This window comes from Pseudorasbora parva, chromosome 4, assembly GCF_024679245.1.
Source record: "Pseudorasbora parva isolate DD20220531a chromosome 4, ASM2467924v1, whole genome shotgun sequence".
NCBI classification, from domain to species: Eukaryota; Metazoa; Chordata; class Actinopteri; order Cypriniformes; family Gobionidae; genus Pseudorasbora; species Pseudorasbora parva.
Window position 1 is genome coordinate 15,095,131 of NC_090175.1, and position 26,399 is coordinate 15,121,529.

At 39.1% G+C, this 26,399-nt stretch overlaps 1 protein-coding gene across 7 annotated transcripts in view; it reads right to left on the reverse strand.

The window, feature by feature from the left end:
* Positions 1-674: 674 nt before the first annotated feature.
* Positions 675-26,399, reverse strand: part of sh3pxd2aa (SH3 and PX domains 2Aa) — a 157,590-nt gene continuing 131,865 nt past the window's right edge. For 2 of the 7 annotated variants that reach the window (XM_067441007.1, XM_067441009.1), the window contains 8 exons: positions 23,326-23,439; positions 20,454-20,537; positions 12,855-12,972; positions 10,101-10,480; positions 9,848-9,862; positions 8,916-8,965; positions 8,698-8,817; positions 675-7,230 (listed from right to left, as the gene is read on the reverse strand). In XM_067441007.1, coding sequence (XP_067297108.1) covers positions 5,293-7,230; positions 8,698-8,817; positions 8,916-8,965; positions 9,848-9,862; positions 10,101-10,480; positions 12,855-12,972; positions 20,454-20,537; positions 23,326-23,439 — 2,819 coding nt within the window. In that variant the 3' untranslated portion in view covers positions 675-5,292. The remainder of the gene's footprint in view (positions 7,231-8,697; positions 8,818-8,915; positions 8,966-9,847; positions 9,863-10,100; positions 10,481-12,854; positions 12,973-20,453; positions 20,538-23,325; positions 23,440-26,399) is intronic. The other 5 variants (XM_067441011.1, XM_067441013.1, XM_067441008.1 and 2 more) reach the window with 3 other exon arrangements.

The following is a 26,399-nucleotide window of genomic DNA, read 5'->3' on the forward strand; positions in this document are numbered from 1 at the left end:
GACGAAGTGTCTGTGACGTCACCGATATGATTCTGAAGAGCAGTTCTGGAGCGTAAATTAGAGACTAGCTGGCCATTGCCATCTTAGTAGTGCTTCATCGCGCGTCACTCGCGAATGACAGAAATGGGCAAAGAGCCGGGACATGGGCGGAGCTTAGGTGACAGGACTAACAGACAGTGGATAAATGGCTATCCACCTGTCAATCAAAGTGGCCACACCCCTAATAATGCAGAACTTCAAGGCTTTATAAACGAATAAGTTATAAAAAAAATTCACCCCTTCACAGTTGTAGTGAAGTAGCCTGACAAGCCAGACCCACATCAAGATGTTTGGTCTGGAAACTCACCATTGACAGGGCTCAATCTGAGGGGCGGGATAAACGGTCTTTCAAACTCCCTCTGCACGCGATAGGATAGCGCTACAACCAACCAGATCAACGAAGGTGAAACAGAGCCTGGTTGACAGATTAAACATTCGCCGTATCCGGTCGGCAAAACTCCGAACACATATTCCCTTTTTAAGAATGACTTCAGTGCCGTTCTTTGTTCAAGTCTTCCAGAGTCGCGGTCAAAGCTGATTCGAAAGACCGCCGTTCGCCAGTTTCTGTGTTTACTAGAAGCACGCAAACGCAACTCTGCCGTCGTCATTATGGCCCCCCCCCCCCCCCCCCCCCCCCACCGACTCTATACACGATGTGATTGGCCCGGCAAGAGTTAGGCGAATACAGCTCAGAAGGGTATTGAGAGTTGCTATACGACACTCGCGGGCAGATTAGATTTGCTGCCGCTAGGGTGCGTCTAGATTTCTAGGCTAGTATTGAAGGGCAAAATTAGCCGTATAGACTAAAACCACAATTTGCACCAGGCTGTAATGTTTTTTTTCTACTGTAAAGTTGGGCATTTTAACATGTGGCTCAATGAGATTCTGGTCCCTTCTGAAGCCTTCCCCTAGTGGCCAGTCAATGAACTGCAATTTAAGTCACATCTGTTTTGGCTTCTTTAGAAACTGGGGGAGGTTGCCGCTTGGTTTTAAGCAATCTCTTGAGATGAGTTTTGAAATGAAAAAAAAAATGAAATGTGCATGTGGGACCTGGGAGTACAAAGTAATCTGCTGGTGCACGTACTCTTCTAATGACGAAATTTGCACCACTCGCACTATATGCCGGCCCTCACTTGCACGTAAAAAGTGAAGTAGCCTATACTTTGGGCTTTATGGGGCTGCGCAGATGGTGTGCGTACAACAGCCAGTGAGCAATTTTGAAAGGCTTGTGTGCAACTGTGTGATAGACAGAGCAGAACACGGAAAATGTCCGGGCCTTAATGCACAGTTGAGTGTGTCAGCCTTTCAAGATATATTGGACTTTCAGCATCTAGTGGACTGTCTTCAGCACGTACCGTGTGCGCTGATGTCTGTAGACCCTCATGAGGACAAACATTACATCACGCGGACAGTGCATGGACCGTCACGAAAATATATTTTGGGCTTTACATTTTTGTGCGAACCACATCATGCAAATTCACATACAAATGGTTACTTATTTTTCACAAGATTGTGTTGGTGCCAATGATTTTCGTCTGTTTTTACCAAATTATTTTGGACAGCATGGCATAGAACCTGGAACATTCCTAGAAATATATCCCATATATTCTCTCATATAAACAGTTTTTCATAAAAACGGAAACCTTAATATCCTAATGTGATCGTACAAAAGTAACACAGAAAAGAAAGCACAACACAACATGAAGCAAGAAACTACAGCAAGCCTCTTTTTGAGAGGGCCTATTTAAATGAAAAAAGACATTTCATAAAACGGTTCTCTTGACCAGAAACTAAGACAGTCGTCTATAACTCTCCTCATTTTTAACCAAAGCAAAATTCATTAAAACTCTCAGTACATGCGTTCCAATGCGTAAAAGGCATACGGTCAGATATTCATGAATTCAGACAGGAAGAGAAGCAAATATATGCAATCCGTGTTATTTTAAGATGTGGGGATTTAAACCTGGGCTTACAGCTAAAAATGAACATACTAGTAGGCTAAGAAAAATGTAACAAGAAACCCGACAATGTGCAAGTCCTTCCTTTTGACGATTGCGATTAAGGATAGAGAAGTCGTGTTTGCCATGGTAACGGTGCATTGTAGGGGCGGATGTCAAAGAGACATGTCGAGCAGTTGGCAGTGCGCGGTGCGGTGCTCATATAGTTGCTGATGGTTTTGCCCCACCATCTCAGATTTGTGATTCGACAGGCTGAACTGACAAATGCCTCGGAGAATAAGATATGCCTATGCTTCCCTATTATTTCCATACTGATTCACCATGGGTCTGAGAGGTCACTAAATCCCTTAAAGCAAGATACATTTCAGTAGGTAAAAAGTATAAAAGCAGGAAATCAAGTCATGGTTGGCCGGTAGACTGAAGATGTACATCTATTAGGGGATTTTAACATTCAACATATTTGAACATGAGCGGCATGATATGCTCATTTTGACTTAAAAAAAAAAAAAAAAACTATGGGACAAAACCAGGCATTATTTGACATAAAATTGTCAAAATGACAAGTAAAAACAACTTTTTTTTCAATACTATGGTTCTTAACTAATGAGATGCCTGTTTTTGTATTGCACATTTCCTCATTCCATCTGAGTAATGTCAAAAGTGAACAGGAGAAAGAAGGAAAAAAACAACATTGTTCCTGAAAAACGCATTGAAAAATTAAATAAATAAAGAACACAAAACAAAGCTAGCAGATACACAAGTAATATGAGATAAGAACTAGTTTGACACTTAACAGTTCCCTTGTAAATTGTATAGGCGCAAATGAAGAAAAAGCATATAGTGTTAATGGCGCTTAGCAACATCCATCACAAGCGCTGCGCTGTAGTGAGTCGACACATTTCTATAATGCCATCGTCAAGGAGAGTTGCAGTTGAGAGTGCAATGGCTTCATTTTCAAATTTAAACATCAAACACAAAAATCACCCAAATTAGAGCTTTAAAATTCAATTATTGCTGTTCTTTTAACATTTAAATGAAACAATCAAATCAAAATTGGTCCAGTCACAATTTGGGATCCACGTATAAAGAGCCCTGCTGTTTTTAATTATAAAATGTAGCCTTTGTCAGATGACATTTGATCATTCCCATTTTAATGCTGGCTTTTAATTAAAAGGACTGATTGATTATCATTTTTTGTAAGGTTGTTTTTTTTCTGAAAGTGATATGAAATCAAAATAAGAATAAATGCGCACGTTTTTTTGCTTAAATAATCTGGCATTATATGTGGCTCAATAACGAGAAAGGAAGTGTGCATAGTTGCTAAAGGTGCAGCTATCAGCTTGGTTGAAAATGCATTCCTGATTAAAAATTAAATAATGAGACATGTTCACACAGTGTGAAAATATGTTCACATGAATTAAAAAAAAAATCAAATTTAAAGTGTACAAGTAATAAAGGCCTATTAAACATCTTTGTAGGGGGGAAAAGCTCAGAATATATATAGAATATATATTCTGAGATATATACAGAATATATATAGGCCAATTAATACAGAACTACCAAGAGTATCGAGTTTAAGTGCCAAATGACAATAAAATGGCATCATTGCAAGACAGAAGTATTAAAAACTTTCTTAAAAAAATATTAAAATTTATAAATACAACAAAAATGTTGTTAAATAAATTATATGCTGATAAATTACACTGCATCTTTAAACCAGTGCATTCAAGAAAAAGTTCAAATGCATTGATTCACAACAAATGAACGACTTCATTCATCATTATTGTCCATGTGTGATCACACAACAACCAACAAACAAACAAACAAGACAAAATAAACAACTTTCTGCTTAATAGAATATAACTGCAATCTAGCAGGTAATTACTGTTTTAACTGTTTAACACTAAAAAACTGTCCAGCAGAAAAATAAATCAAAGTAGTGCGAAACCCAATTAAGAGCTCGCACTGTTCATTAGAAAAATATTTCAGCAGTCTTGAACATCAGCTGTTTGATGCTTTTGTTAATGAGTATTATTTGATTGAATAAGGGAGGAGTAATCATTCTGAGCTCAGACATCTAGAAAAGAAGACAAAGATAAGACTACGGACTAAGATCAATTTTGTGATTTCTTTGTCATCAGAAAATGAAACGCTGTTTAGGTTAAACTGCTTATTGTGTAACTTCAGATTCAATACTGCCCAGCAATATCGTAAGTGTAGAAATTAACCTTGCATGTTAATATGCTTTTATTTGGGTTAAAAAAAAATCAAGTGCTTCCAGATATAACAATTAAATAAATTTGTTCTCAGTTCTGAAACCTGGTTTAGGTTTTGTCGAATACACTGTATTTGTACCCACACAAATAAATACTAACTCTAAAACAAAATGTCTGTAATTCTTTGGTATAATCACATTTTGGGCTCAATGTTATGTTACTACTTCCCTGGGATAAAATGCTGAACAAAACATACAATTTTCCAGTCCTGATTTTATGACTTCGCACTCATAAAGCAGCAATATCTAAAGTCCTGTCCACTGAAGCGGCCTACCCTCCAAACATAACCAGTTGCACTTTGTAAACTAAACTTGGGTTTTAACCCAATAAAGAGGTGGGCATGAGGTGATCTATGCATATAGCTTTCACAGACTGTTTTCCTTTAACATGTTTTATTCATTTTGGCCTGCGAATATTTAAAGAATGGGGAAGACAAAGTGATTGATCGTCATTATTTAGGACAACTGATCAGGATGGGAAGTCAGTGAATGTGTTAGGATGTTACAAGAAAGCAGAAATACATCTCTAAGGAAGATATAAAAACATCAACACAAAACTATTTCTAAAAAAAAAAAGAGACGTTTTAAAAAAATTGTTGTTGGTTTTTCTGTTTAAAACATTTTTAACAGAAATTTCTTGTTTTTGAGTGCTCAAGATTGAATTTGCACATTATGCACCTATGCTGAAATTATCTTTCTTTTTAACGTTGTAACAAAAATAAGTTTGTTGCTTTCTGTACTTGTAGGCCTATGGCACTAAGTTGAAGTTTGGTATTTCCGTTGCTTCACTGGTATTTGACCGATTCCTCATAACATTCAGTGAAAGATGTACAAAGGCACCCATTTGGCATAAAGTTACGGCAGGTATTTTGCTAAACATTCACCTGCATTACTCTGGTTTTAATGTAAACTCCTTTCTAAAAGGCTCTGTCCCTCTCATTTCAAACCAAAAGTCCGTCAGTCAGTTCGTCTCTTTACATTTTGATTACAATTGTGCATGTTTAAAACATTTTTGGGAAATTACTTTTTTCTCTCCAGGTAGTTAGACGGTACCCAGCCTTTTCGTCCCTGTAAGCCATCGAGAACCTGGCAGTACCACCATCCATTTGGATTCTTCTCCAAAACTTCAAGACTAGTGCCCTCAGAGAAACCCATGGTCTCTTCATCGCCCCTGTAATCAGCAATAGATACGTAAACCTCTCGAAGGTTGTTGTGAATGAGGTGTGTCTTCTCGATGGGCTTGGGTCTTACTGTAGAGATTGGAATTCCATTTCTCTGAGCAATCATGGGGCTTGAACTTCCGACGGGTGCTGTAATGGTGGTCCCAGCCCTCACCCGCACATCGGTTGGCTGCGGTCGAACGGCAGTAAAGGAGGAGTTTCGCCTTACGCCTGTGGACCTCAAGTGGTCGCCTGCACCCAGTGATTCATTTCTCCTCAAAGACCCAGTATGGATGTTGTTGTCCTTCAGAGGCTGTGGGGGAGACACAAACACTGACTGTGGTCGCACTGCGGCCTGACGGACACCGTTTCGCATCCGTACGCCTGAACCGTTCATCATTGCGGTTGGCTTGCTAAATCCCCCTGGTGGTTTGGATGGGATTGGTGGGCTAGGGTTGTTCATACTCCTCAGGTTCTGCTGGTTGAGGTTGTTAAGGGCCTGAACACGCTGCTCGTTTTTCTCAAGACTGTTGGACTTGTTGGTGATACCGAGATCAACAAGAGGGCCATTACGTGATTCTTGAACACCAAGATCATGGGTATGCTTGACTGGCTCCAAGTAGAAAGTAGGTGCCCAACCCTCATCATTGCCCCAACGAACATACCACCATCCACTTTCCTGCTTCTCCAGCACCTCAACCTCCACACCCGCTGGAAAGCTGACCTCTGACTCTTGGGCTCGTTCGTAGGCATCTGTGGTCCTGTAGATCACACTTTCATGGTCGGATTCCCCACCTCGGCTACCTTTGGAATAGACGCTGGAGAGATCGGAGGTACTTCGTGAGGAGATGGAATCCTCAGAGGACACAACGGAAGCCGTCTCCGAATCTTCACCGCGTACTGCACGGACCGGTCCTTGCCGAAGACTTCCGGTGGGCCGAAGCTGGCGACGTAGGCTGCTGATGTCCATTCTTTCTGGACTTTGTGGCTCTGACTTTGTAAGCAGAGGTTTGGGTCGCACCACTGGTTTGGGCCTGGCTAAAGGACTCTGACCAATCCGGATCTCCACATCTTTACGCATAACAGGCTCTCTTTTGGGATTGCGTCCTGATTCGTCTGACGATGACTTGGGGCTGTGTCTCTCAGCACGACCGAGAGAGTGGCTCCGGTTTAGATCCGGTGCTACTTTCCGGAGGGGCTTCCCTCCTCCGGAAGAGGACCCGTAAGGTTTGCGACCCAATGTGAGACTCCTGGGGGTATCTGAATCGCAACCGCTGGCAAAGTCATCAGAGGAAAACCTAAAGCCTTCATTTTCATAAATCACTTCCTCCCTATTGACATCCTCCAGTGAGTTTCTTTTCCTCAAGGGGGAGGTCATCACTTTAAGTAAAGGCGACGCTTTGCCAGCCTGTGCGATCCTTTCGGCAGCTGCTGGATTGCTTTTGATTTCAAACTTGCGGGGCTCTGGTTTTGGGGAATTATTTGTTTTTTGTTTCGGAGGATTAGTGTCCAGATCGGCGTCAAAACCAATGGCAGGAATGTCATATTCCGGCTCCTCATAGACACGCTGAGTGGGGGATTCTTGAGCTTTGGAGGCGGAGCTAATTAGAGAAGGTGATTCCTCAGAATCCGTTTTTTTGACTGGTGGAGCAGGGGGTGGAACTTTGGGGCGGGTAAGTGTACTGGTTCGCCGGCTCAGGTTGGGCTTCTTGCGTTTATCAATGTAGGAGCAGGGTGCCCAGCCTTCCATATCCCCGATCTGGACATACCACCAACCGCCTGAGTTCTTCTCTATAACCTGAAGGCCACATATTACATGTTTACATAATACAATTACATATATTTATTATACAGCACAATCCAAACTTAATTTAAAACGTAATTAACTTAATTTTTAAATGAAAATTAGTTTATATTAAGTTTTAAACGAATAAATCCCATTGCTAAAGTCTTTTGAACCCCACTGTATATACTGATTACCGTAAATCCTCTAAAATTGGCCTGTATTCCATTAGTGGCCGGGTCTCCAACATTGGCCGGTCTCGCTGTCACCGAAGGTAAATAAAGGCCGGGCTCTAATAGCTAATAAAAATATTATTAGAACCAACGTTTTTTCAACATCAGGGGCGTAGCCAGCGGACGGGCCTGACGGCCAAAGGCCCGCCCACTATGATGACAGGCCCCCTCAGTTTATTATACAAATATAATAATATTTGTTAAATAACAGTTGTTTAAATTATTTTAACATAATTACATAATTATTATAACATCTCAAATACTGGAATAAATAAAAATAGTTTTTTACAGTCTATTTTTTTTTTTTTTTTGCATGATGTTTGATTGACAGCTAAGGCAATAGGCTATCTCATGTATGTGACGCGGCTCGCGCCTATGATTTCATGAAGTATGTTTACCTATTCACTTAGCCTGTAAATTGCAGTTGTGTGATCGAGAAACAGCAGCGATGCAAAATTCTATTAAAAGGACTTTAAAAAATCGCGTTGACATGGGAGAGAACCCATCCATCAGGCCGCAAGTAACGTTAAGACTTTTCAATTGCCTGCGCAAGGATGAGAACAGACGCGCAGCGTAACATGAGGAGGACGAAGAGGAGCTGTACAATAATGAACTTGTTGTAGAGGCTGGCGCGAGTGATGAGGACTTTACAGGGAGAGATGAAGAGGAGGAGGAAACTGAGGAGGACGAAGATTAAACCGAATTGGAGGATTTTTTTTTTTTTACTTCAAACCAAAGGAGAGAGGAATGGTTAAACTTTAGAGTGGTAAGATGTCTGTTGCTTTTTGTTATGAATCAATAACCTAATTATCAACGTGTAGGGTTAAGTGTTTACAATGCACTTCAGGTAGCCTATGTTTGCTACGTATTTGTTACCATATTTCTACACTGGAATTTAGCCTGAATTACCGGTATTTGTTCTTAATGTTCTGTATGCATAACATAATGTTATGGTAACTGTACGTTTTTAACAAATGAACCTAGTATTTTATAGGTTGAAATAGATGCAAAATCTCATTTTTATTCATTCTACTGGTAGTTTGATTTTCTCAAATAGAAATGGAGGCCTGCCTCTAATTCTGGCCTCCTTCCAATAAAGGCCTGGACCGCGATGCGCTTGGGTAAAATAAAGGCCCGGGCCTATATTAGAGGATTTACGGTATTTAATATATTTTCATATTTTCATTAGTCAAAATAAAGTATGTGCTTGAAAAATAAATCAGATATATTAGAATTATATTAGCCTTACATCAGCCTTTTGTCCTCCACGGAAGCTGATGCCATCTGAGATACTGGATTGAAACTCTGCTATTGTGTAGTACTCCGCTTCCACAGTAGGGGCCTCTGGAGGTTTGGGCAACTGGAATGCCTTGAGTTTTGGAGAAAAAGACATTACTGTCTAATAAATAAATGCTGCTCTCTATGAATTTAATTTGATAATAAACTATTCTGGTCCTTTTAACTTACCAAATTTGTATCTCTTCGAGGAGGAGGTTTCTGTCTGAGGTTTGGAGATCCTGTGAATGAATGAAAAAACTTGTTTATTAACTGTCTCTCAGCTCAAGACGGCAAACATTACCATAGTTTAATCAAATTTAGAACTTTAAATTAGGGGAGTTTCCAAATTTGTTAATAAAAAAGTTTAGAATTTGTATTTTTTAACAAATAAGTCAAATTGGAGCCAAACTGAATTACAGTGCCATCACTAACCCTCATTATGAGAGCGAAGTTCAAAGATGTGTTTCAACACACTCAAGCATGCATTCACAACAAGCATGTTTTAAGAAAAAAAAATATCAAAAGGAAATCTTGTAGTGTGAGAAATGTGATGGCCTGGGTATGACTGATTAAGTAGCGAGAGCAATGATAAGAAATAGCCAATGAGAAAACAAGAAAACAAAACATTATATTTATAACCATTGTCTCTTTACATTTTCTGTTTTACCTTTTTTGTTTTTAGATTTATTAGCAAAAAGTGCCATGCATACAACTTAAGCTGCTGTAAAATCAGGCTACATTGTGGGCTTTATTAGAACAGAATCCGTAACTTTGCAAGTTTTAACCAAGACCGGAAAGTTTGGGGATCAAATGCTGTCTGTTAAGGACCTGTTAAGGTGAAATAATAGTGTGTGTGCCTCTCACCATCCACAACAAAACAGATTTAACAAGAATGAATGTCATGTAATGTGAGCAGTACAGCACAATGGGATTTTTTTCAGTTGTATAGTGTGCATTTGGCATTAGAAAAATAAGTAAGCACAAGACCAAACAAATAGCAAACAAACAGCAGTTGACAGGCTGAATGTTGAGCAACAGAGACAGTGAATGTGTCACTATCAAGGTACACAACACCCGGACAAAATGTTAGGAAACACCTGTTTACCACAAAGAATTGTTACCTATGGCATCAAATCCTATGTGCAAAAATAACAGGAACATAAACATATTTATTATATCAAATATGGCTATATAATTATATAGAAAGTATGATAATATATTAAATATAAAACATAGCTTTATACAATTTTAAGAAAAACAATTTCATTATAATTATTCAGCAAGGTGTACTTATTTATCTAACTATTCTATTTTAAACATGTACATGTCGTATATATATATTTTTAGTTTTACATGTCATAAACCAACACTCACCTATCTCAACTCTGTGTGGTGCTACCCGGGCTATGGCAGGTGACCCTGGCTCGGCCCTGCTCTTATTCTCCTGTAGGGCGGCGCTAGATCCAGAGTTCATTCCCAAACCAGTGACCACCGTGGGAGCCACTCCTGCCTCTGAGGCATATGGGATAGGTAAACTGATTTCACTTTTGGAAATGTGGCGCTCAGGGGTGGTGGCCTCTCCGTCAGTTTGAATGTCCTTTTCGCTTACGGCCTTCTTGTTGAGGAGGTTACTGATCTCCATTATGTTACCAATGATCTCCACAGGGCCAGTCAGAGTCTTCTTCCTTGGGGAAAGGTCATCTTTCAGTTTCTTCAGGTATGAGGCTGGGGCCCAGCCCTCTTTACCCTGATACCTGCAACACATTAGTAGCAATACACATCCTTCAAAACAACTCCTTGCATTAACCATTCTCCTACTGACCACTAGAGGTCAGCATAATGCTTTAAGTAAAGTCTACGGACACGTATCTTTCCTGGTGTAAAACTGCTGTAATGTATCCTTAATATGCAGAAGCATCTATAAGTAAGCCACTTCGTATTTAGTATATATACACACACACTAATTATTTGGCATTATATGTACATGTACAGCTCCAATCCCAAAAGGGTTGAGAAGGTAAATGTAACCCAGAAAGCTCTCTTTTTTTTTTAAGCACCGCAAAATGTTGAAATTTGAGCAGTGAGTACCATTATCAGCAACACAAAATACTTGAGCGTCCCAACATCACAAAATAGCCAAGTCAATTTATTTGTACAGCACCCTACACATTGTTTCAAAGCAGCTTTTACAGAAAAATATGTTAATATTAATAAAATTTTCATGCCATTAAAAGATTGCAGGTGGGCAGTAATTTAGTTTATATTTCACGACAATACAAGCAATCTAGCAATTGAGATATGACATAAGTTAATATACTGCTTTATGTAAGTGTACTGTATGATAAAGTTGGATATACTTACATATCTATATTTATAGAGTTGTGAGGGTTAAATATTTACATTTTGTCATTTACAAAATCAGACAGTTAAGTTCACTGTAGTATATATTTCTCTGTACATGAGTGTCCTGTATGTATGCAGAGATAATATAAAGCACTATATATCCAGCTTTTAATATTTATAATCAAGCCATTTAGATTTGGTTTATACAGTATTAAATACTGTTAATACAGTAATAACATAGTAAACTGCACTTGTAGAGATGTTTCTAAAGACCCAAAATGTATTCTGCAATATCACCAGAAATAAATTAAATATCATCAGCAAATATTCCGAAAAAAATTAATTATATTTCCATGATAATGGGGGGGAATGCTGTTTCATGCATACTGAGCTTTTTACACTGTTAAAGACTTGGATTCCCATCCTGAATATAGACAAAGTTTCAAAAACTAATGTTGGACGTTTGATGGAGTATTTCTGTGTTAAAAGGAGAACGAGAAACTTCCGGTTTCTCACAAGTTTCTGAAAGTTTTTTTCGAGTATGGCTTGGCTTGACGTCGACAGAGCGGAAGGTCCTTGTATGGGCCGTACAGGCTCTTTTCCCGGAAGTGTGCGCGCGCGCGTGACTAGAGCGAGAGAGGAAATGCACGCCCATAAACATTTTCTCAGGTGCAGCAGATCCAGTCGTCCGCACAACACGTCTGTCGCGCCGCGCTCCTCTTTATTCCTATGGGTGACGTCGAGCGACTTCAACGCTTCAGCACAGCATTCCGGGAAGGCAGCGCTGCATTTGAACCGATTTGAACGCAGAAATGACGAGAAGCGTCACAACATCGCTTCAGTCGCGTCGCAAAGTGGATCTCCACGGCCACTGCTGTCACAGGACTTCACGAAATCAACAAGAAGTGTGTTTTTGACGGAGCGGTCCTAGCAATAAAGGTTCGGTCCTGCTTTGGAAGCAGGCGGTGAGTAAAACTGCTTCACATGTCTATGTTGTTGGCTATCGTCGCTTGAGTAAACATCAGTAAACGACACGATCATGTATAGTTAATTTATCAATGGAGCATGCGATGTATGGTGTGTGTTTAAATACATTTGTTTAGCTGACTAATTTGTCAGTTTGTTTATTGAACCACCCCAAACATAAACCTAGGCTAGGGGAGGTTCTCACAAAGCGTGCTTCTTCATTCAAATGCGCTAACGCTACTCCATTTTTTTATATATATATATATATATATATATATATATATATATATATATACACTAGTCTGACGTGCAAAACCGCTTTGGTTGCTACTGCTAAGGTTTAGTCACATACAATAGTCCATAAACCAAATCATGTCATCATAAACTGCGAGTAAACAAACGCACATGTTGACATACAGTACATACCACAGAGACCGACGTCCTGCTGCTGCTGTTTCTCCTGTTCAATTTATTTCATCCTCTGGATAGGATTCTGGATCATATATGTATTAGTTGAATCTGATTGATAGCCACGCATCTTTTCCACGCATGACTATGTCAGCTTTCAGAAGCTCTCGTGCTGTAGCTCCGCGCTCGTGATTCTTTAGCTCGGCCCACACGATACACCTCCAGCCGCTCGTTTTTTTTCCGGAAAGACTCGGTACAGCCTGTCTTTCTTTTATAAATATAATAAAACTAAAGAATTTTTGGAGATATGAAGGATGCAATACTACTCTATAGGTACTCAAGATTGCAGTGATATTGACTGAAACTGAGTGTTTCACTCCCCCTTTAAAGTCTGAGGTTCAGATTGATTACCTGATGTACCACCATCCCTCCAGGTTCTTCTGGATGACCTCCACGGTAACTCCTTTCTCAAACCCGATCTCATCCTTTCCCTGACTGGCATACGGCTGGACAGTGACGTACTTCTCCTCTAAAAAAAGACAGATATGGGGAAAAGAATGAGAGATGATTTCTTTTGTTGTTGTTTTTTCTGTACTTGGGCCTTTGCCTTTGTTGTGGTGTGAAAGGAGGTTGACAAATGGTTTCAACTGCTAACTTGCAAATTTTGGGACTTTCTTTGGGAAAACAGAAGCAGAAGAAAACCACAAAGTTTGCAGTAAGAACGGTCCAAAACTCACCCGTCACCACAGGCACAATAACACAATCATCTCACGATCCGTCAATACGAATAACAACATTAATGAAACCTCCAGGACACAGTGGGCCTGTTGTAACCCGATGCAGCTCCAAGACACAATAATTATAGCAAGCCTCTCCACTCCGGCTCTAGTTTTATTCCACATGAAATACCTAGTAGGGCCAGTCTTATACAAACATGTCCCGGTCATGCCAAGTCAAAAGAAAAAAGGATTTATATACCGTATTAGGAGGATTAAAGGATTAGGCCCTATCATACACCCAGCATAATGCAACACAAATGTTTTTTGCTAGTGCAAGCCCAACTTTTGTTAGTTTCAGCTAGATATCATTTTCATATCCAGTGCCACGTTGTTTAAATAGCAAATCCACTCGCACCCATCTGTTCGCCCATGGGCACGCTGGTCTGAAAACTAGGTTCAGGTGCGTCCTTTTCCGATGACGGCTTGGGTTTAAATATATCCGTAACCATTCCCCTCCAACCATTAGAGAGATGGAGAGGAGGAGCGCTGAAGTCAAACCTTGCCCTCTATTCAATATTCCATTTCACTTGGAATCATTTCACTGGGACTTTAAACTAGCAAAAGTGGATTCAGACACCTAAGTTCACCTGTGCCATGTGCTTCAGACAATGTGCTCAGATCGTTAAAAAATAGGGCCCATAGTCTTTTAGGACCATTAAGAGTTTCTGTAGTGTGAAATTAAACATTTACCATAATGCATTAGGACACTTTATACCCTGATCAGGCATAACGAACACTGAGAGGTGAAGTGAATGACACTGATTATCTCTTCATCACGGCACCTGTTAGTGGGTGGGATATATTAACCAGCAAGGGAACATTTAGTCCTCCAAGTTGATGTGTTAAAAGCAGGAAAAATGGGCAAACACAAGCATTTGAGCGAGTTTGACCTTAAAGGATCTACTGCTAACATCTTGGTGCCAGATACCACAGCACACCTTCAGGGGTCTAGTGGAGCCCATGCCTCGACGGGTCAGGGCTGTTTTGGCAGCAAAAAGGGATCAACACAATATTAAGAATATAGAGATCATAATATAGAGATCATAATATTATGCTTAATTGGTGTATATCAGCATATATTAAAGATTGGACAACACATACTACCAATGTTAAAGAAAAAAAAGAATATATATATATATATATATATATATATATATATATATATATATATATATATATATATATATATATATATATATATATAAATAATATAAAATAAAAAATAGGGCCCATAGTCTTTTAGGACCATTAAGAGTTTCTGTAGTGTGAAATTAAACATTTACCATAATGCATTAGGACACTTTATACCCTGATCAGGCATAACGAACACTGAGAGGTGAAGTGAATGACACTGATTATCTCTTCATCTCTTCATCTCTTCATCTCTTCATCTCTTCATCACGGCACCTGTTAGTGGGTGGGATATATTAACCAGCAAGGGAACATTTAGTCCTCCAAGTTGATGTGTTAAAAGCAGGAAAAATGGGCAAACACAAGCATTTGAGCGAGTTTGACCTTAAAGGATCTACTGCTAACATCTTGGTGCCAGATACCACAGCACACCTTCAGGGGTCTAGTGGAGCCCATGCCTCGACGGGTCAGGGCTGTTTTGGCAGCAAAAAGGGATCAACACAATATTAAGAATATAGAGATCATAATATAGAGATCATAATATTATGCTTAATTGGTGTATATCAGCATATATTAAAGATTGGACAACACATACTACCAATGTTAAAGAAAAAAAAGAATATATATATATATATATATATATATATATATATATATATATATATATATATATATAAAATATACTTTTTTTAAATCTTGTGCTAAAATATGTCCTGGATATATTCATGACAGGTTTCTCCCTCTAAGACAAATAACTGATCACAACCAGTTTTATTACCACCATTTTGCATTGACAACTCCTGAGATCTTATAAAGCATTTATCTTCCCTAAAAACATACGTAAAACATAACTCAGTATTGTTTACATATGACACAACTGTTTAACATCTACATATCAAACTCCTTTGGGACACAGCTTATAGTCTGCTCAGAGCAATGCTGTAGATTTTGATTTAGTGAAACAAATAAAGCTGATAAAAGACATATTAATAGGGAGAAGTGTTGAAAAAAAAAAGAAAGATGAATATCCTATATCTAGTTCTTCTAAGCAGTGAATAACTTATAGTCTGTCAGCAAAAGATGTCATGAGGTCAGGGCAGTTAGTCACTCTCTTTCGTCTCTATTAACACTTGGATGATTTTGTTGGAGCAGACAAGCTGGGAAATATGATAAGTGAACAAATGACAGAGGAGAAACTACCCTGTTCTGATCTCATTCTGACCTAAAACTACACTAAACATTTTACAAAATGCAGAAGAACTGGTCGCAGGCATTCTGCTGAACATCTTCCTTTGAGTTCCACAGAAGTCTTAGTGTGGATAGATAACAACCAACAGGAGTGAGCGATGCAAGGGTAAAAATGAAAAAGCTACAGAACACACAAAAAGGAAATGCCTCAAAAACACATTTTCCAACAGTCAGCGGTATTTGGGGAGACTGTTCTGGATGGTGGAAAAAGTCAGGTCGGTCCAGAACACATTACTTGAGTTTTGCATGCACTTGTGGAGCGGTGTGCCAAAAGAGGCATTTTCTCCCTCAACCTCCATGACCTAAAAAGCACTGCGATATGATTTGAGAGAGAGATTGTGGGTACACTGATCATTCTAGCTGTCATATTGACATTGCTGAGACTTGCTTGCTTTAACATTTCATGTAAGCTAACCAAAAGTGGTGCTGGGTTCGGCAGGCACCGTCTGAATCTGAGCTGCTCCCGCTGCAGGAATACTTCATCCACAAGTAAAAATGTACTCATCCTTATGTTATTCCAAACCTTTTACGATTTTCATTTTTTCATAAAACAGAAAAGGGGAAGTTTAGGGCAATGCTTAGAGGACAATGGCTGTGTCCGTATCGCATACTTATTTTGAATAAGTAATTACTCCACGACCGCTAGAAAGGTACGCTCTATATTATATGAATGTGTTTAGTATGAATGTAATCCGGACGTACTATATTCGCCATGTTGTCACTGTCATGTGACCTACCAGCATCAGTTGTGTCACTTTATTGTCATTCATAAATCCTCTCCCGTGGCCTCATGGGATAGTAAAGTTTCCATGGTACACTTCAAAATCTCGACGGGAGTAGTAGGTCATCCGAGGACTTTTTGCCCACTTTTATGAGTATTGTAATTTCGGACATAATTCTTTTGTCACATACCGTTTTTCACCTACTATAAGTATGCAATTTCAGATGCAGCCCTCGTCTTGTCAAGCTCCAAAAATGAAGACACAGAAAACACGTGCGAGAAAATTGACTTAAATTTAAGACTTAAAATAAAATATTCTACATCAAGACACTTGGCACTTTTATGGTGTTTTTTGTGTGTTATTTTTGGAGCTTCACTTTATAGTAGGGTGACCAAAGGACCTTTCCTGTTTTTAAGTCATGTCCTGGTCCTAATATAACAATTTCTTTAAATGTATTGAAATTAATAAGGAATCTTTAAGTGAACTTCGTGTATCATTTGAGTGTATCTCCTTGCCAGGCCGAGTGTCGTGGTTTTCAATAATCAAAATCACCCTACTTTATGAAAAAGAGCAGCATGAACATACTGCCTAACGTCTCCTTTTGTGGTATATGGAAGAATTGTGATTAAAATCAAATTAAAATAACTTAAATACTGGTTTGGAGCATGAGGGTGAATACATTTTTCATCGGTAACTGATGATAAATGAAAATTTTCTTCATGAACTAAGTGTGCTTTTCAAGGGCTCCTAGTCCAGTATTACAAAACAAGTTTTGAAACTATTACGTTTCAAAGGACATGATTTTTATCCAAGATTATTCGTTCATTTTAAGCAACCACTGAAGCCATCACAACCTCTGACCTGTTTTGAAGGTTGCAACTTGTGTTTATGGAGAAACGTTCCCTCTGAAACTCCTGGCTGTTCTTTGTCTCTGGATCAACCGTGTGCTCTCTGACTCATTAGTATGTATACAGTAAAAAAAATGACATGATTAAATGCAGTCACACACAGCGAGCCAATGACCTACTTCCACACTTTCCACTGTGAGTTTCCAAAGACTTCTCCAACGATGCATAGCGAAGTAAGGGAGAAATAATGAGGGAAAGGCAGTTACTGTAACAGTGTCACATGCAATCTAAAACCAGAATTTTTATCCCAATCTGCATGATCCACTTGTAGATGAAAATAGAAAAACAATCCTTATAAAATTTGACCATGGTAACCTTAGTTTAAAATGCCATAGTTACCACAGTTGTTTGTAGTGGTTGCTGGAGGACTTGTAGATTTAAAGGTCCCGTTCTTCGTGATTCCATCTTTCAAACTTTAGTTAGTGTGTAATGTTGCTGTTAGAGCATGAAAATAACTGTAAAATTATAAAGCTCAAAGTTCAATGCCAAGCGAGATATTGTATTTAACAGAAGTTCCCTTTCAAAGCCTACAGCGAACGGCCGGTTTGGACTCCAGCAGGAAGTGCAGGGATGTAACGACGTCACTAGAACCGTTTGTTAACTAACCCTCCGCCAACAAGAACACGCAAAATAGGGGGCGTGGTCTTGTTGCTCTCCCACGTGGAGAAGAGCGCGCATTCAGCGCTTGCATCTCCCCGTTATGGTAAGAGGCGGGACCTTTCCGGGCAAAGTGCGCTAAGCTGCTGTCCAATCACAACACGGGAACTGCTGGCCCAATCAGAACTCGTTATGTGTTTCTGAAGGAGGGACTTCATAGAACAAGGAAATCATCAGGCCGTTTTTAGGACAGAGAAAACAGCGCTGTACAGATAAGTAAATTGTCTGAAAAATACTGGGTTTTTACACGCGAAACATGAACTCATGTTATATTGCACACTGTAAACATAATCAAAGCTTCGAAAACACGTGAAGAACGGGACCTTTAAAGAGATGTATTAACATAACTTTTCCCATAAACCTAAGACCTGGTATTTCATCTCTTATGCCTGCTACAGACTGTGGTCACAGCAATCCTATAAGATAATTACAAACCACACTGTACAACATGGATCTAATACATTTGGGTACAACATGCATGAAAACTTACAATGAGTCTTAGGCTACGACGCCAGTTAGTATAGAACAATAAAACATTATCAGCTAGTGGTAAACAAGTAGAGCAAGATGAAATGACAATAGTGTTATTTATGTGCACAGAAAAAGAGGAGGAAGTGATTTAGGATAATATGGACGTGATCATGGCTAGGGGAAAAAGGCCAACTTGGCATGCAAATTCTTCATATGGAGCTTTGAGGTAGTTTTATGTCGTGCTGATCAATTTGTCCTTTCATATTGCATTTTTATTGACTAGTTAGTAGACATAGGTCGTAGCAGCAAACACACTCTGATCAGGCTAAATTTCTGTCAGAAAATGATCGCAGGCTTTTGTCCGTCATTAAACCTCTCTCACTGCATGATGTAGGACCACCGTTTAGGAGCCACAACCACAGAAATCGCCACGATTGGTCAATGATTGATTTATTATTTATTGGAAATGTCAAAAAACAATGACATTTAAAGATGAAATCATCTTTCATCTGGGACAGCCCCAAATCCTGCATTGTGTAGCCTACTGGGTATTAGGAGTCTCATTGGACATTCACACACTCCCAGTCAGGAGGATATTCATCCACTTGCAAATGCAGCATGGTAAACTTCTTATAAGCTACCACCAATTCCAGATCCAGCATGTATCCGTTCTACTTACAGCCCTCTGCAGGTTTTCATGACATGTTAGCAGCACACTCTAAGAGTGCACAAATGGAAAACTGCGGGAATTACAACTGTGGGAGTCTATTCCTTATGACTCAACATGAAACGGCAGATCTCCAAGGAGACTCATTACCATACAAACATACATTTCCACCAAAGGTCTAGACATTAGTCCTTGTTTGAAGTCTGGGACTGAGTTTAGAATTAAACACTGGGATTTTTAAAGGTCAAACCTTAATGTGTGAACTGCAGGATGCCAGATCTGACTGGTGAATTCAGAATTTTTTCTTCTGTACAACACCAAAAAAGATTTTGAGATATGTTTTTTGTCCATACGATGGTAGTCAATGGGGTCTCTACCCCCATTCCCCCCCCCCCCCCCATTACCAATTTTTCACTGTTTGGGTGAACAGTGCTGCCCCCTGAGGGCCACTGTCCGCAGAGTTTAGCTCAACCAGCTGTACCCTTAAATAGTGCACTATTTGAGGGGACAGCCATTTGTAGTGGTGTCTGAAACCACAGTGGGCGTTATCGGATGCACTCATTCAATCCCACAATGTACCACAATAAGAAGTGAACAACTGGGGCACATTCAAGCGCAAACTGGTACGCAAAGTTTTGCTGCGGATTGAAGGTTATGTTTCCTGGAAACAGTGTGCAACGTGGTTTTAGATACGTTTTATCTTGTTTGGTGGGTGTGTCAAAAATGTCAGCCCAATCAGCGCAACATGTATATAAACTGTGCGGTGTTAAAGAGACAGCTTGCACAGTGGCTCCAAGTAAAGTCTTTTACTAATGTGTCCGCTGCTGCTTGGTATACGCAGCAATTGAAGATATCAGAAGACATGTTTGTCTTTTCATCCTGAAATGCAAGGCAAATGTTGGATCACAAGAATTAGGAACCAGTTTCCACGAATCCCTTCACTCTATTATAACACGCTTTTAGTCCACCAGCAAAGCCAGAACCAAATATCTGATTATCAAGACTTTGAACTCTAATGCCATACATGGGATTTCAACCATATAGATATCAGACTACAATATTTCAGAATTATTATATACATCCAAACCAATATCTATCATAAGAACATTATTTTCTTTATCTGCGAACACATTTAATTATCTCATTTTGAAGTCATACACATACACACAAACAGAGATATAAAACAAGCAAAGTATAATAAAGATTTTATGCGCAGATGAAACAGAAAACCCAGCATGCTTTGGGAGCCAGAGTCAGATCCATAAGTTTTATCCAGAAAGAGAGTTTAGGTTTCTAAAGTGTGCGTATTCAAGCAAATCCCTGTGTAAATCTCCAAAAACACAAACGCACCATGCAGATTGGTCACACACGCAACTGCTTGCATGTGATCAGTCTATGCAGGCATGCGTGATTGCACGTGTGTTCACCTCGGCTCTGTTGGCGGTTGACTATTCCCCCTAGTGTCCATCTCCGGTCGAGCCTCTTCAGATGAGCCTTACGTCTCTTAGTAACTGACACGGGCAAATGAGGACAGCAGAAAGAGAACAGAGACATGACAAACTCAACATAAACAACTCAGGAGGAACACTGTTATTAGTGCAATAAAGACATTATTACATGAAAGAAGAGTTTTGTGATTGGTTAAGAGGGTTCTTGGTTTGAACAATAATGGCAAGCAATGGAGTATTTGGATTAATACACGTGTTATTGAATTTTAATGGAGCACTTAAAGTGCTAACGCTTTGTATTGTGTTAGAGAGAAAATTCATGTGTTTTACAGAGGTTTTACCACTCCATACATTTAAAAAGCGTCAAACTAAAAACACAGTAGATGGTCTTGTTCAAATAAAGTTAAGCCTAAAAAAACTGCACCAACATCCATAAATGAAGCGGTTGTGGCCATATAGAAAGGTAAATTACAGCTCAGAGATCAATAAATTGTGTGGGGATGTATCGATCTATCCAAGACAAAGATAGTGAAAGCTTTATCTCCAGCCTTCCTAATCTCACATTGAGATTTTCAGTGGCATACATTTTAAAATTCAGGTTCTCTAAGAGTGAACCCAGGAAATGCTGATGATTGCAGCAGATGATTGAGGTTTGAGACGATGAGCTTAGAGACTACATTGTTTCATTGCAGTGAGAAACAGATGGGTGTTTTTTCAACTTTGGGCAGTTTATGTTCCTATCTTAATTTTGCAAATATATATTATTGTGACTGATTCAGCCGTGTATTTTTTTGACCTTGTAATGTTTAATCAAAATGTCGATCTTCTGAGACAGAAACAACAATCCTCTCTCTGTTGATGTATTCCGGACATTTTAAAACCCCGTCCCTCCATGAACGACTGCAAGCAGGCATTCGTATTTGAGTGCAACGTCCACATCACTAAATCAAATCAACATCCGATGGAAAGAACCAAGTCCTTTTCTTTTTCAATAATCTGTTAGACTTGAATGTGTCACACACAATGCAGAAGAAAAGCTTTGTCACTTCTTCCATTTTAATGCAAATTTAAAACAGATTTCTAGTTTGTCTTTGTTATATAAGGATCTTCATAACTTTTATTCATCACTTTATTAAATGTTTATTTTATTGTTTTAACCTTGTACCAGAGAGTCAACCTTTTTAATTTAAAATATGAAAATCCACCCAAAAAAACTAAACAATTTTTTTATATATTATAAGACCGATATATATATAATTGTTACATAACATTATATATATAAATAAATATATATATATATATATATATATATATATATATATATATATATATAATTATTTTATGTAATCACAATGAAGCTAAATATCACTTCTTAACAGACCTTTTCCACTTCCAATCAAGCCATAGTTTGGCTGAAATGTGCACAAAAAAGGGAGAAAGAAAATATTATTTCATGAAATGCTAGCTATGACCGATGTCTGCCATTTCACTCTAAAATGTTTCAACCATATAATGTTAATAAACACAATATGTAACTTGAGATGTGGTGGAAATGACACTGTGGTGGGAGTCTTCATTAAATACATTAATAAAATAGTGTCTAAATGTTTTACAATGTCTACACGGCCAAAATTGCCCATAGTTGAAAAACACCCAGGTTCAATATGGTGTGTAGTTATGACCAGGGCTTGACATTAACTTTTTTGCTCACCAGCCACAGTGGCTAGTGTTTTACTAGCATTTTCACTGGCATCAATACCATGGGAAAATATAGATATAGACTGCCATATAGATATTATATAGATAGACCTTGACACAGTGATCATTTTACTGTCACACATGCGTTTTCTTTCTCAACTATGCGCACTCTTTGGGTGTAAGTACAAAATCTGTGGGAATGAGTGAAATTATGCGCAATACACTCTCTCTAGCTCTGTAATGCTAACAATATTCATCTAGATCAAATGAAACAAGTGAGTGAGGGGAGGCGGGTTTGTGTACTCGCTCTCTCAGAGATGAGAGAGTGAGAAAGCGCAGCTGGAATCGCATATCTATGCAGCGGAAAATGAGTATTGGAAACGTTTCAGTGTATCGAAATATCAATATTTTTGACAACAGTTGACAAGCGCAAACCTTTGTAAATCACCTTGCATGATTCATTTCAATACTCTCCTCCCATAAATTTTGTGTCTAAAAAGGAAACTCCAATAAATGCATATGCAACAACATCAGCCGGAAAAATAACCCTGTCCACTCCTTTCCAGCGCTTATTTTGTGTGTCTTTAGTCAATCCAGAGAGTAGTTTTTTTAATGCCAAAAGAGGGTTTGCGCTGGCGCAATCTGTTGTTAAATCTGGCCCTTAGTTTATTATTTCAGATGCCTTTTTTAAAAACTATTGAAAATATTTTAATTTATATATAAAAACCATCCCACCAAAATGGCTTGTAGGAGTGACTGACACACCACTGCTGAAATACACCCGCATTTGGCGGCTTGGCGGGTGTTAATGTCAAGCTCTGGTAATGACACACTATTGAGTACAACCAACATACTAGTGAAGTATTGTATAGATTCAAAGGAATGATAGCAACACTTTCATGATGGAGGAGCTTTCCTTCTTTCGTTTATTTCTCCTTCTTCAATCGATGGTCTCTCGCAGTCCTTACGCCCTCACTTCTCAAACAAGCTTCTCAAAGAAAATGTGGTAAACATCCTTAATACTTCATTATAAAGATATGTGAGGTCCTAAGTGGTGAATGATTAATGAATGTGAAACGGATCACCTTATACTGGTATTGGTAAAGATTTTGCGCTTGGGAAAGTAGGAGAGCGTGTAATTGGTGTGTCCTACCTTCTCCAGATCTAGATGTTCCCAGGTCCAGGTCATCTCTAGTGCCGCTCTGAGAGTCCAGGTACGTGGCAGGAACCCAACCCTGTTCTTCAGCTGTGCTGACAAACCACCAGCCTACAAAAAAACAAAAAAACAACATCCATAAGATATTATTTTTCACCTAATATAGTGCAAAAAAAAAAAAACGTATTGAGCTCACAAATTAATTATGCTGTTTTCACCACATGGACAAAACATTACTATGTTTATAGAAAGGGTTTGTTTCTATGCTTTGCAAACAAACACTAATACACAAACATTTGGATTTCACTAATCTAATGGGAGGCAATGTTTTGGCTTCAAGCATTCTCACAAACACTCTCTCTCTGGTGTTATTTAGTTTCAGGCAATGCATTTATGAATGCAGTGCACTTCCTGTGTATCATTTGGGATCAATTAGACCTCACACTGTCATAAATATCATTGAGGGTGAACATTTCTGTGTTTGTATGCACAGTCAAACATGAGAAAGGTTGGATGTGTCTGACATGCTCCTAGCAGCTAACATTATGACATGTTTTATGAGCTAATTTGTGTGCTTGGAAATTTTTGGCCAAAATAACCTCATCAATTAAAAGCATTTATTTCTGATCCTCCTTCATGTGTCTGAATAAGTGCTGAATTTGTTAAATGCGGTGTCAGGATTATGATTTGTTATTGAAATGTGGATTATGATGTTTTTGGGAGGGTTTTTTTTAAATTTCCACAATAACTCAAAGATGATTCTGAGCAGCTTTAACAACAAAGAAGCAAAAAAGATGAACAAAGGAACAAGATAATATACCAAGAGAGGCTTGTACAACTTTTATTTAAGTAAATCAGCTGTACAATTCACTAATGTTATGGAATTAAAAACATATATTTGAATGCAAAGCAAACATAAGTGAACGCCAATGAATGAAAATTCAAAACAGTTCTCCAGCTGAAAAACAGATCCTTCTGAGCGAGCCTGTTGCCAGGGAAACAGAGTATTGCTGGAAAGCTGTTCATAACAGTGTGATGTCATCAGTCAGTAGTAATCTAGCTCTGACATCATAATGACACAGAAGCAAGTCTTTTGACAGGGCGCTAAATGATCAACAGCAAATGTTCTAAACCAACTCAGGCCAAAAATGATGTCAAAGTGCTTTAGAATATATTCATTTGCCCACATCATATGTATCACACATGTGCAAAATACTTAAACATGCATATACACTACAATTCAAAAGTTTGAGGTCAGTAAAAAAAAAAATTGTTAGAAGGAAATGAAATTCATCAAATTTAAACTGATGACAGACAAAAGTGACAATAAAGACATTTATATTTTATGATTTAACACCAAATTTTAAGCAGCTGTTGTCAACATTAATCAGAGATGTTACTTAAGCACCAAATCAGCATATTGGAATTATTTCTGAAGGATCATGTAACGCAAAGTAATTCAGCTTTGCCATTACAGTTACATTTTAAAATACAATATATTGCCAAAAGTTTTGAGATGCCTGCCTTTACATACACATGAACTTTAATGACATCCCATTCTTAATCTGTAGGGTTTAATATGGAGTTGTCACTTTGCAGCTACAACAGCTTCAACTCTTCTGGGAAGGCTTTCCACAAGGTTTAGGTTTATGAGGAATTTTTGACCATACTTCTAGAAGCACATTTGTGAGGTCAGGCACTGTTGTTGGATGAGAAGGCCTGGCTCACAGTCCACACCATACTCGCTCATCCATATCTTGCATATGGACCTTGCTTTGTGCACTGGTGTGCAGTCATGTTGGAACAGGAAGGGGCCATCCCCAAACTGTTCTCACAAAGTTGAAAGCATGAAATTGTCCTAAATGTCTTGGCATGCTGAAGCATTAAGAGTTCAAACCCCTGAAAAACAACCCCACACCATAACACTCCCCACCACCGCCACCAAACTTTACACTTGGTACAATGCAATCAGGCAAGTACCATCCAGACTTGTCCAATGGATTGCCAGAGAAGCGTGATTGTTCACTCAGGAGAACACGTCTCTAATGCTCTAGAGTCCAGTGAGGTGTACTTTACATGACTGCATCTGACAATTTGCATTGCACTTGGTGACGTAAGGCTTGCATGCAGCTGCTCAGCCATGGAAACCCATTCCATGAAGCTTTCTACGCACTGTTCTTGAGCTAATCTGAAGGCCAGATGAAGTTTGTAGGTCTGTAGTTATTGACTCTGCAGAAAGTTGGCGACTTCTGCGCACTGTGTGCCTCAGCATGCGCTGACCCTGCTCTGTGATTTTACATGGCCTACCACTTCATGGCTGAGTTGCTGTTGTTCCCAATTGCTTCCACTTTGTTATAATACCACTAACAGTTGACAGTGGAATATTTAGCAGTGAGGAAATTTCATGAATGGACTTATTGCACAGGTGGCAACCTATCACGGCACCACACTTGAGTTCTCTGAGCTCCTGAGAGCGACCCATTCTTTCACAAATGTTTGTAGAAGCGTCAGAATGCCTAGGTGCTTGCTTTTATACACCTATGGCCATGAAAGGGACTGGAACACCTGAATTCAATGATTTGGAGGGGTGTACCAATACTTTTGGCAAATATAGTTTATTGTGAAAGAATGACACACAGGCTGGCGAACGGCAGTCTTTCGAATCAGCTTTGACCGCGACTCTGGAAGACTTGGAGTCATTCTTAAAAAGTGAAGATGTGTTCGGAGTTCTGCCGACCGGATACGGCGAATGTTTAATCTGTCAACCAGCTCCGCTTCACCTTCTTTGCTCTGGTTGGTTGTAGCGCTATCCTATCACGTGCAGAGGGAGTTTGAAAGACAACCATTTATCCCACTCCTCGGATTGAGCCCTGTCAATAGTGAGTTTCCAGACCAAACATCTAGATGTGGGTCTGGCTTGTCAGGCTGCAAGGCAAATGATAAGGCACATCTAAATATAATCAAACCTCATCGCTGCCACTTTTAACTGCCGAGCGCGCCTCTCCTCAGGAGACTAGTCTCTCCCTCCCTGTGCATGCACACGCTAGTGTCCTCGGAGGTCCAGGAAGGGA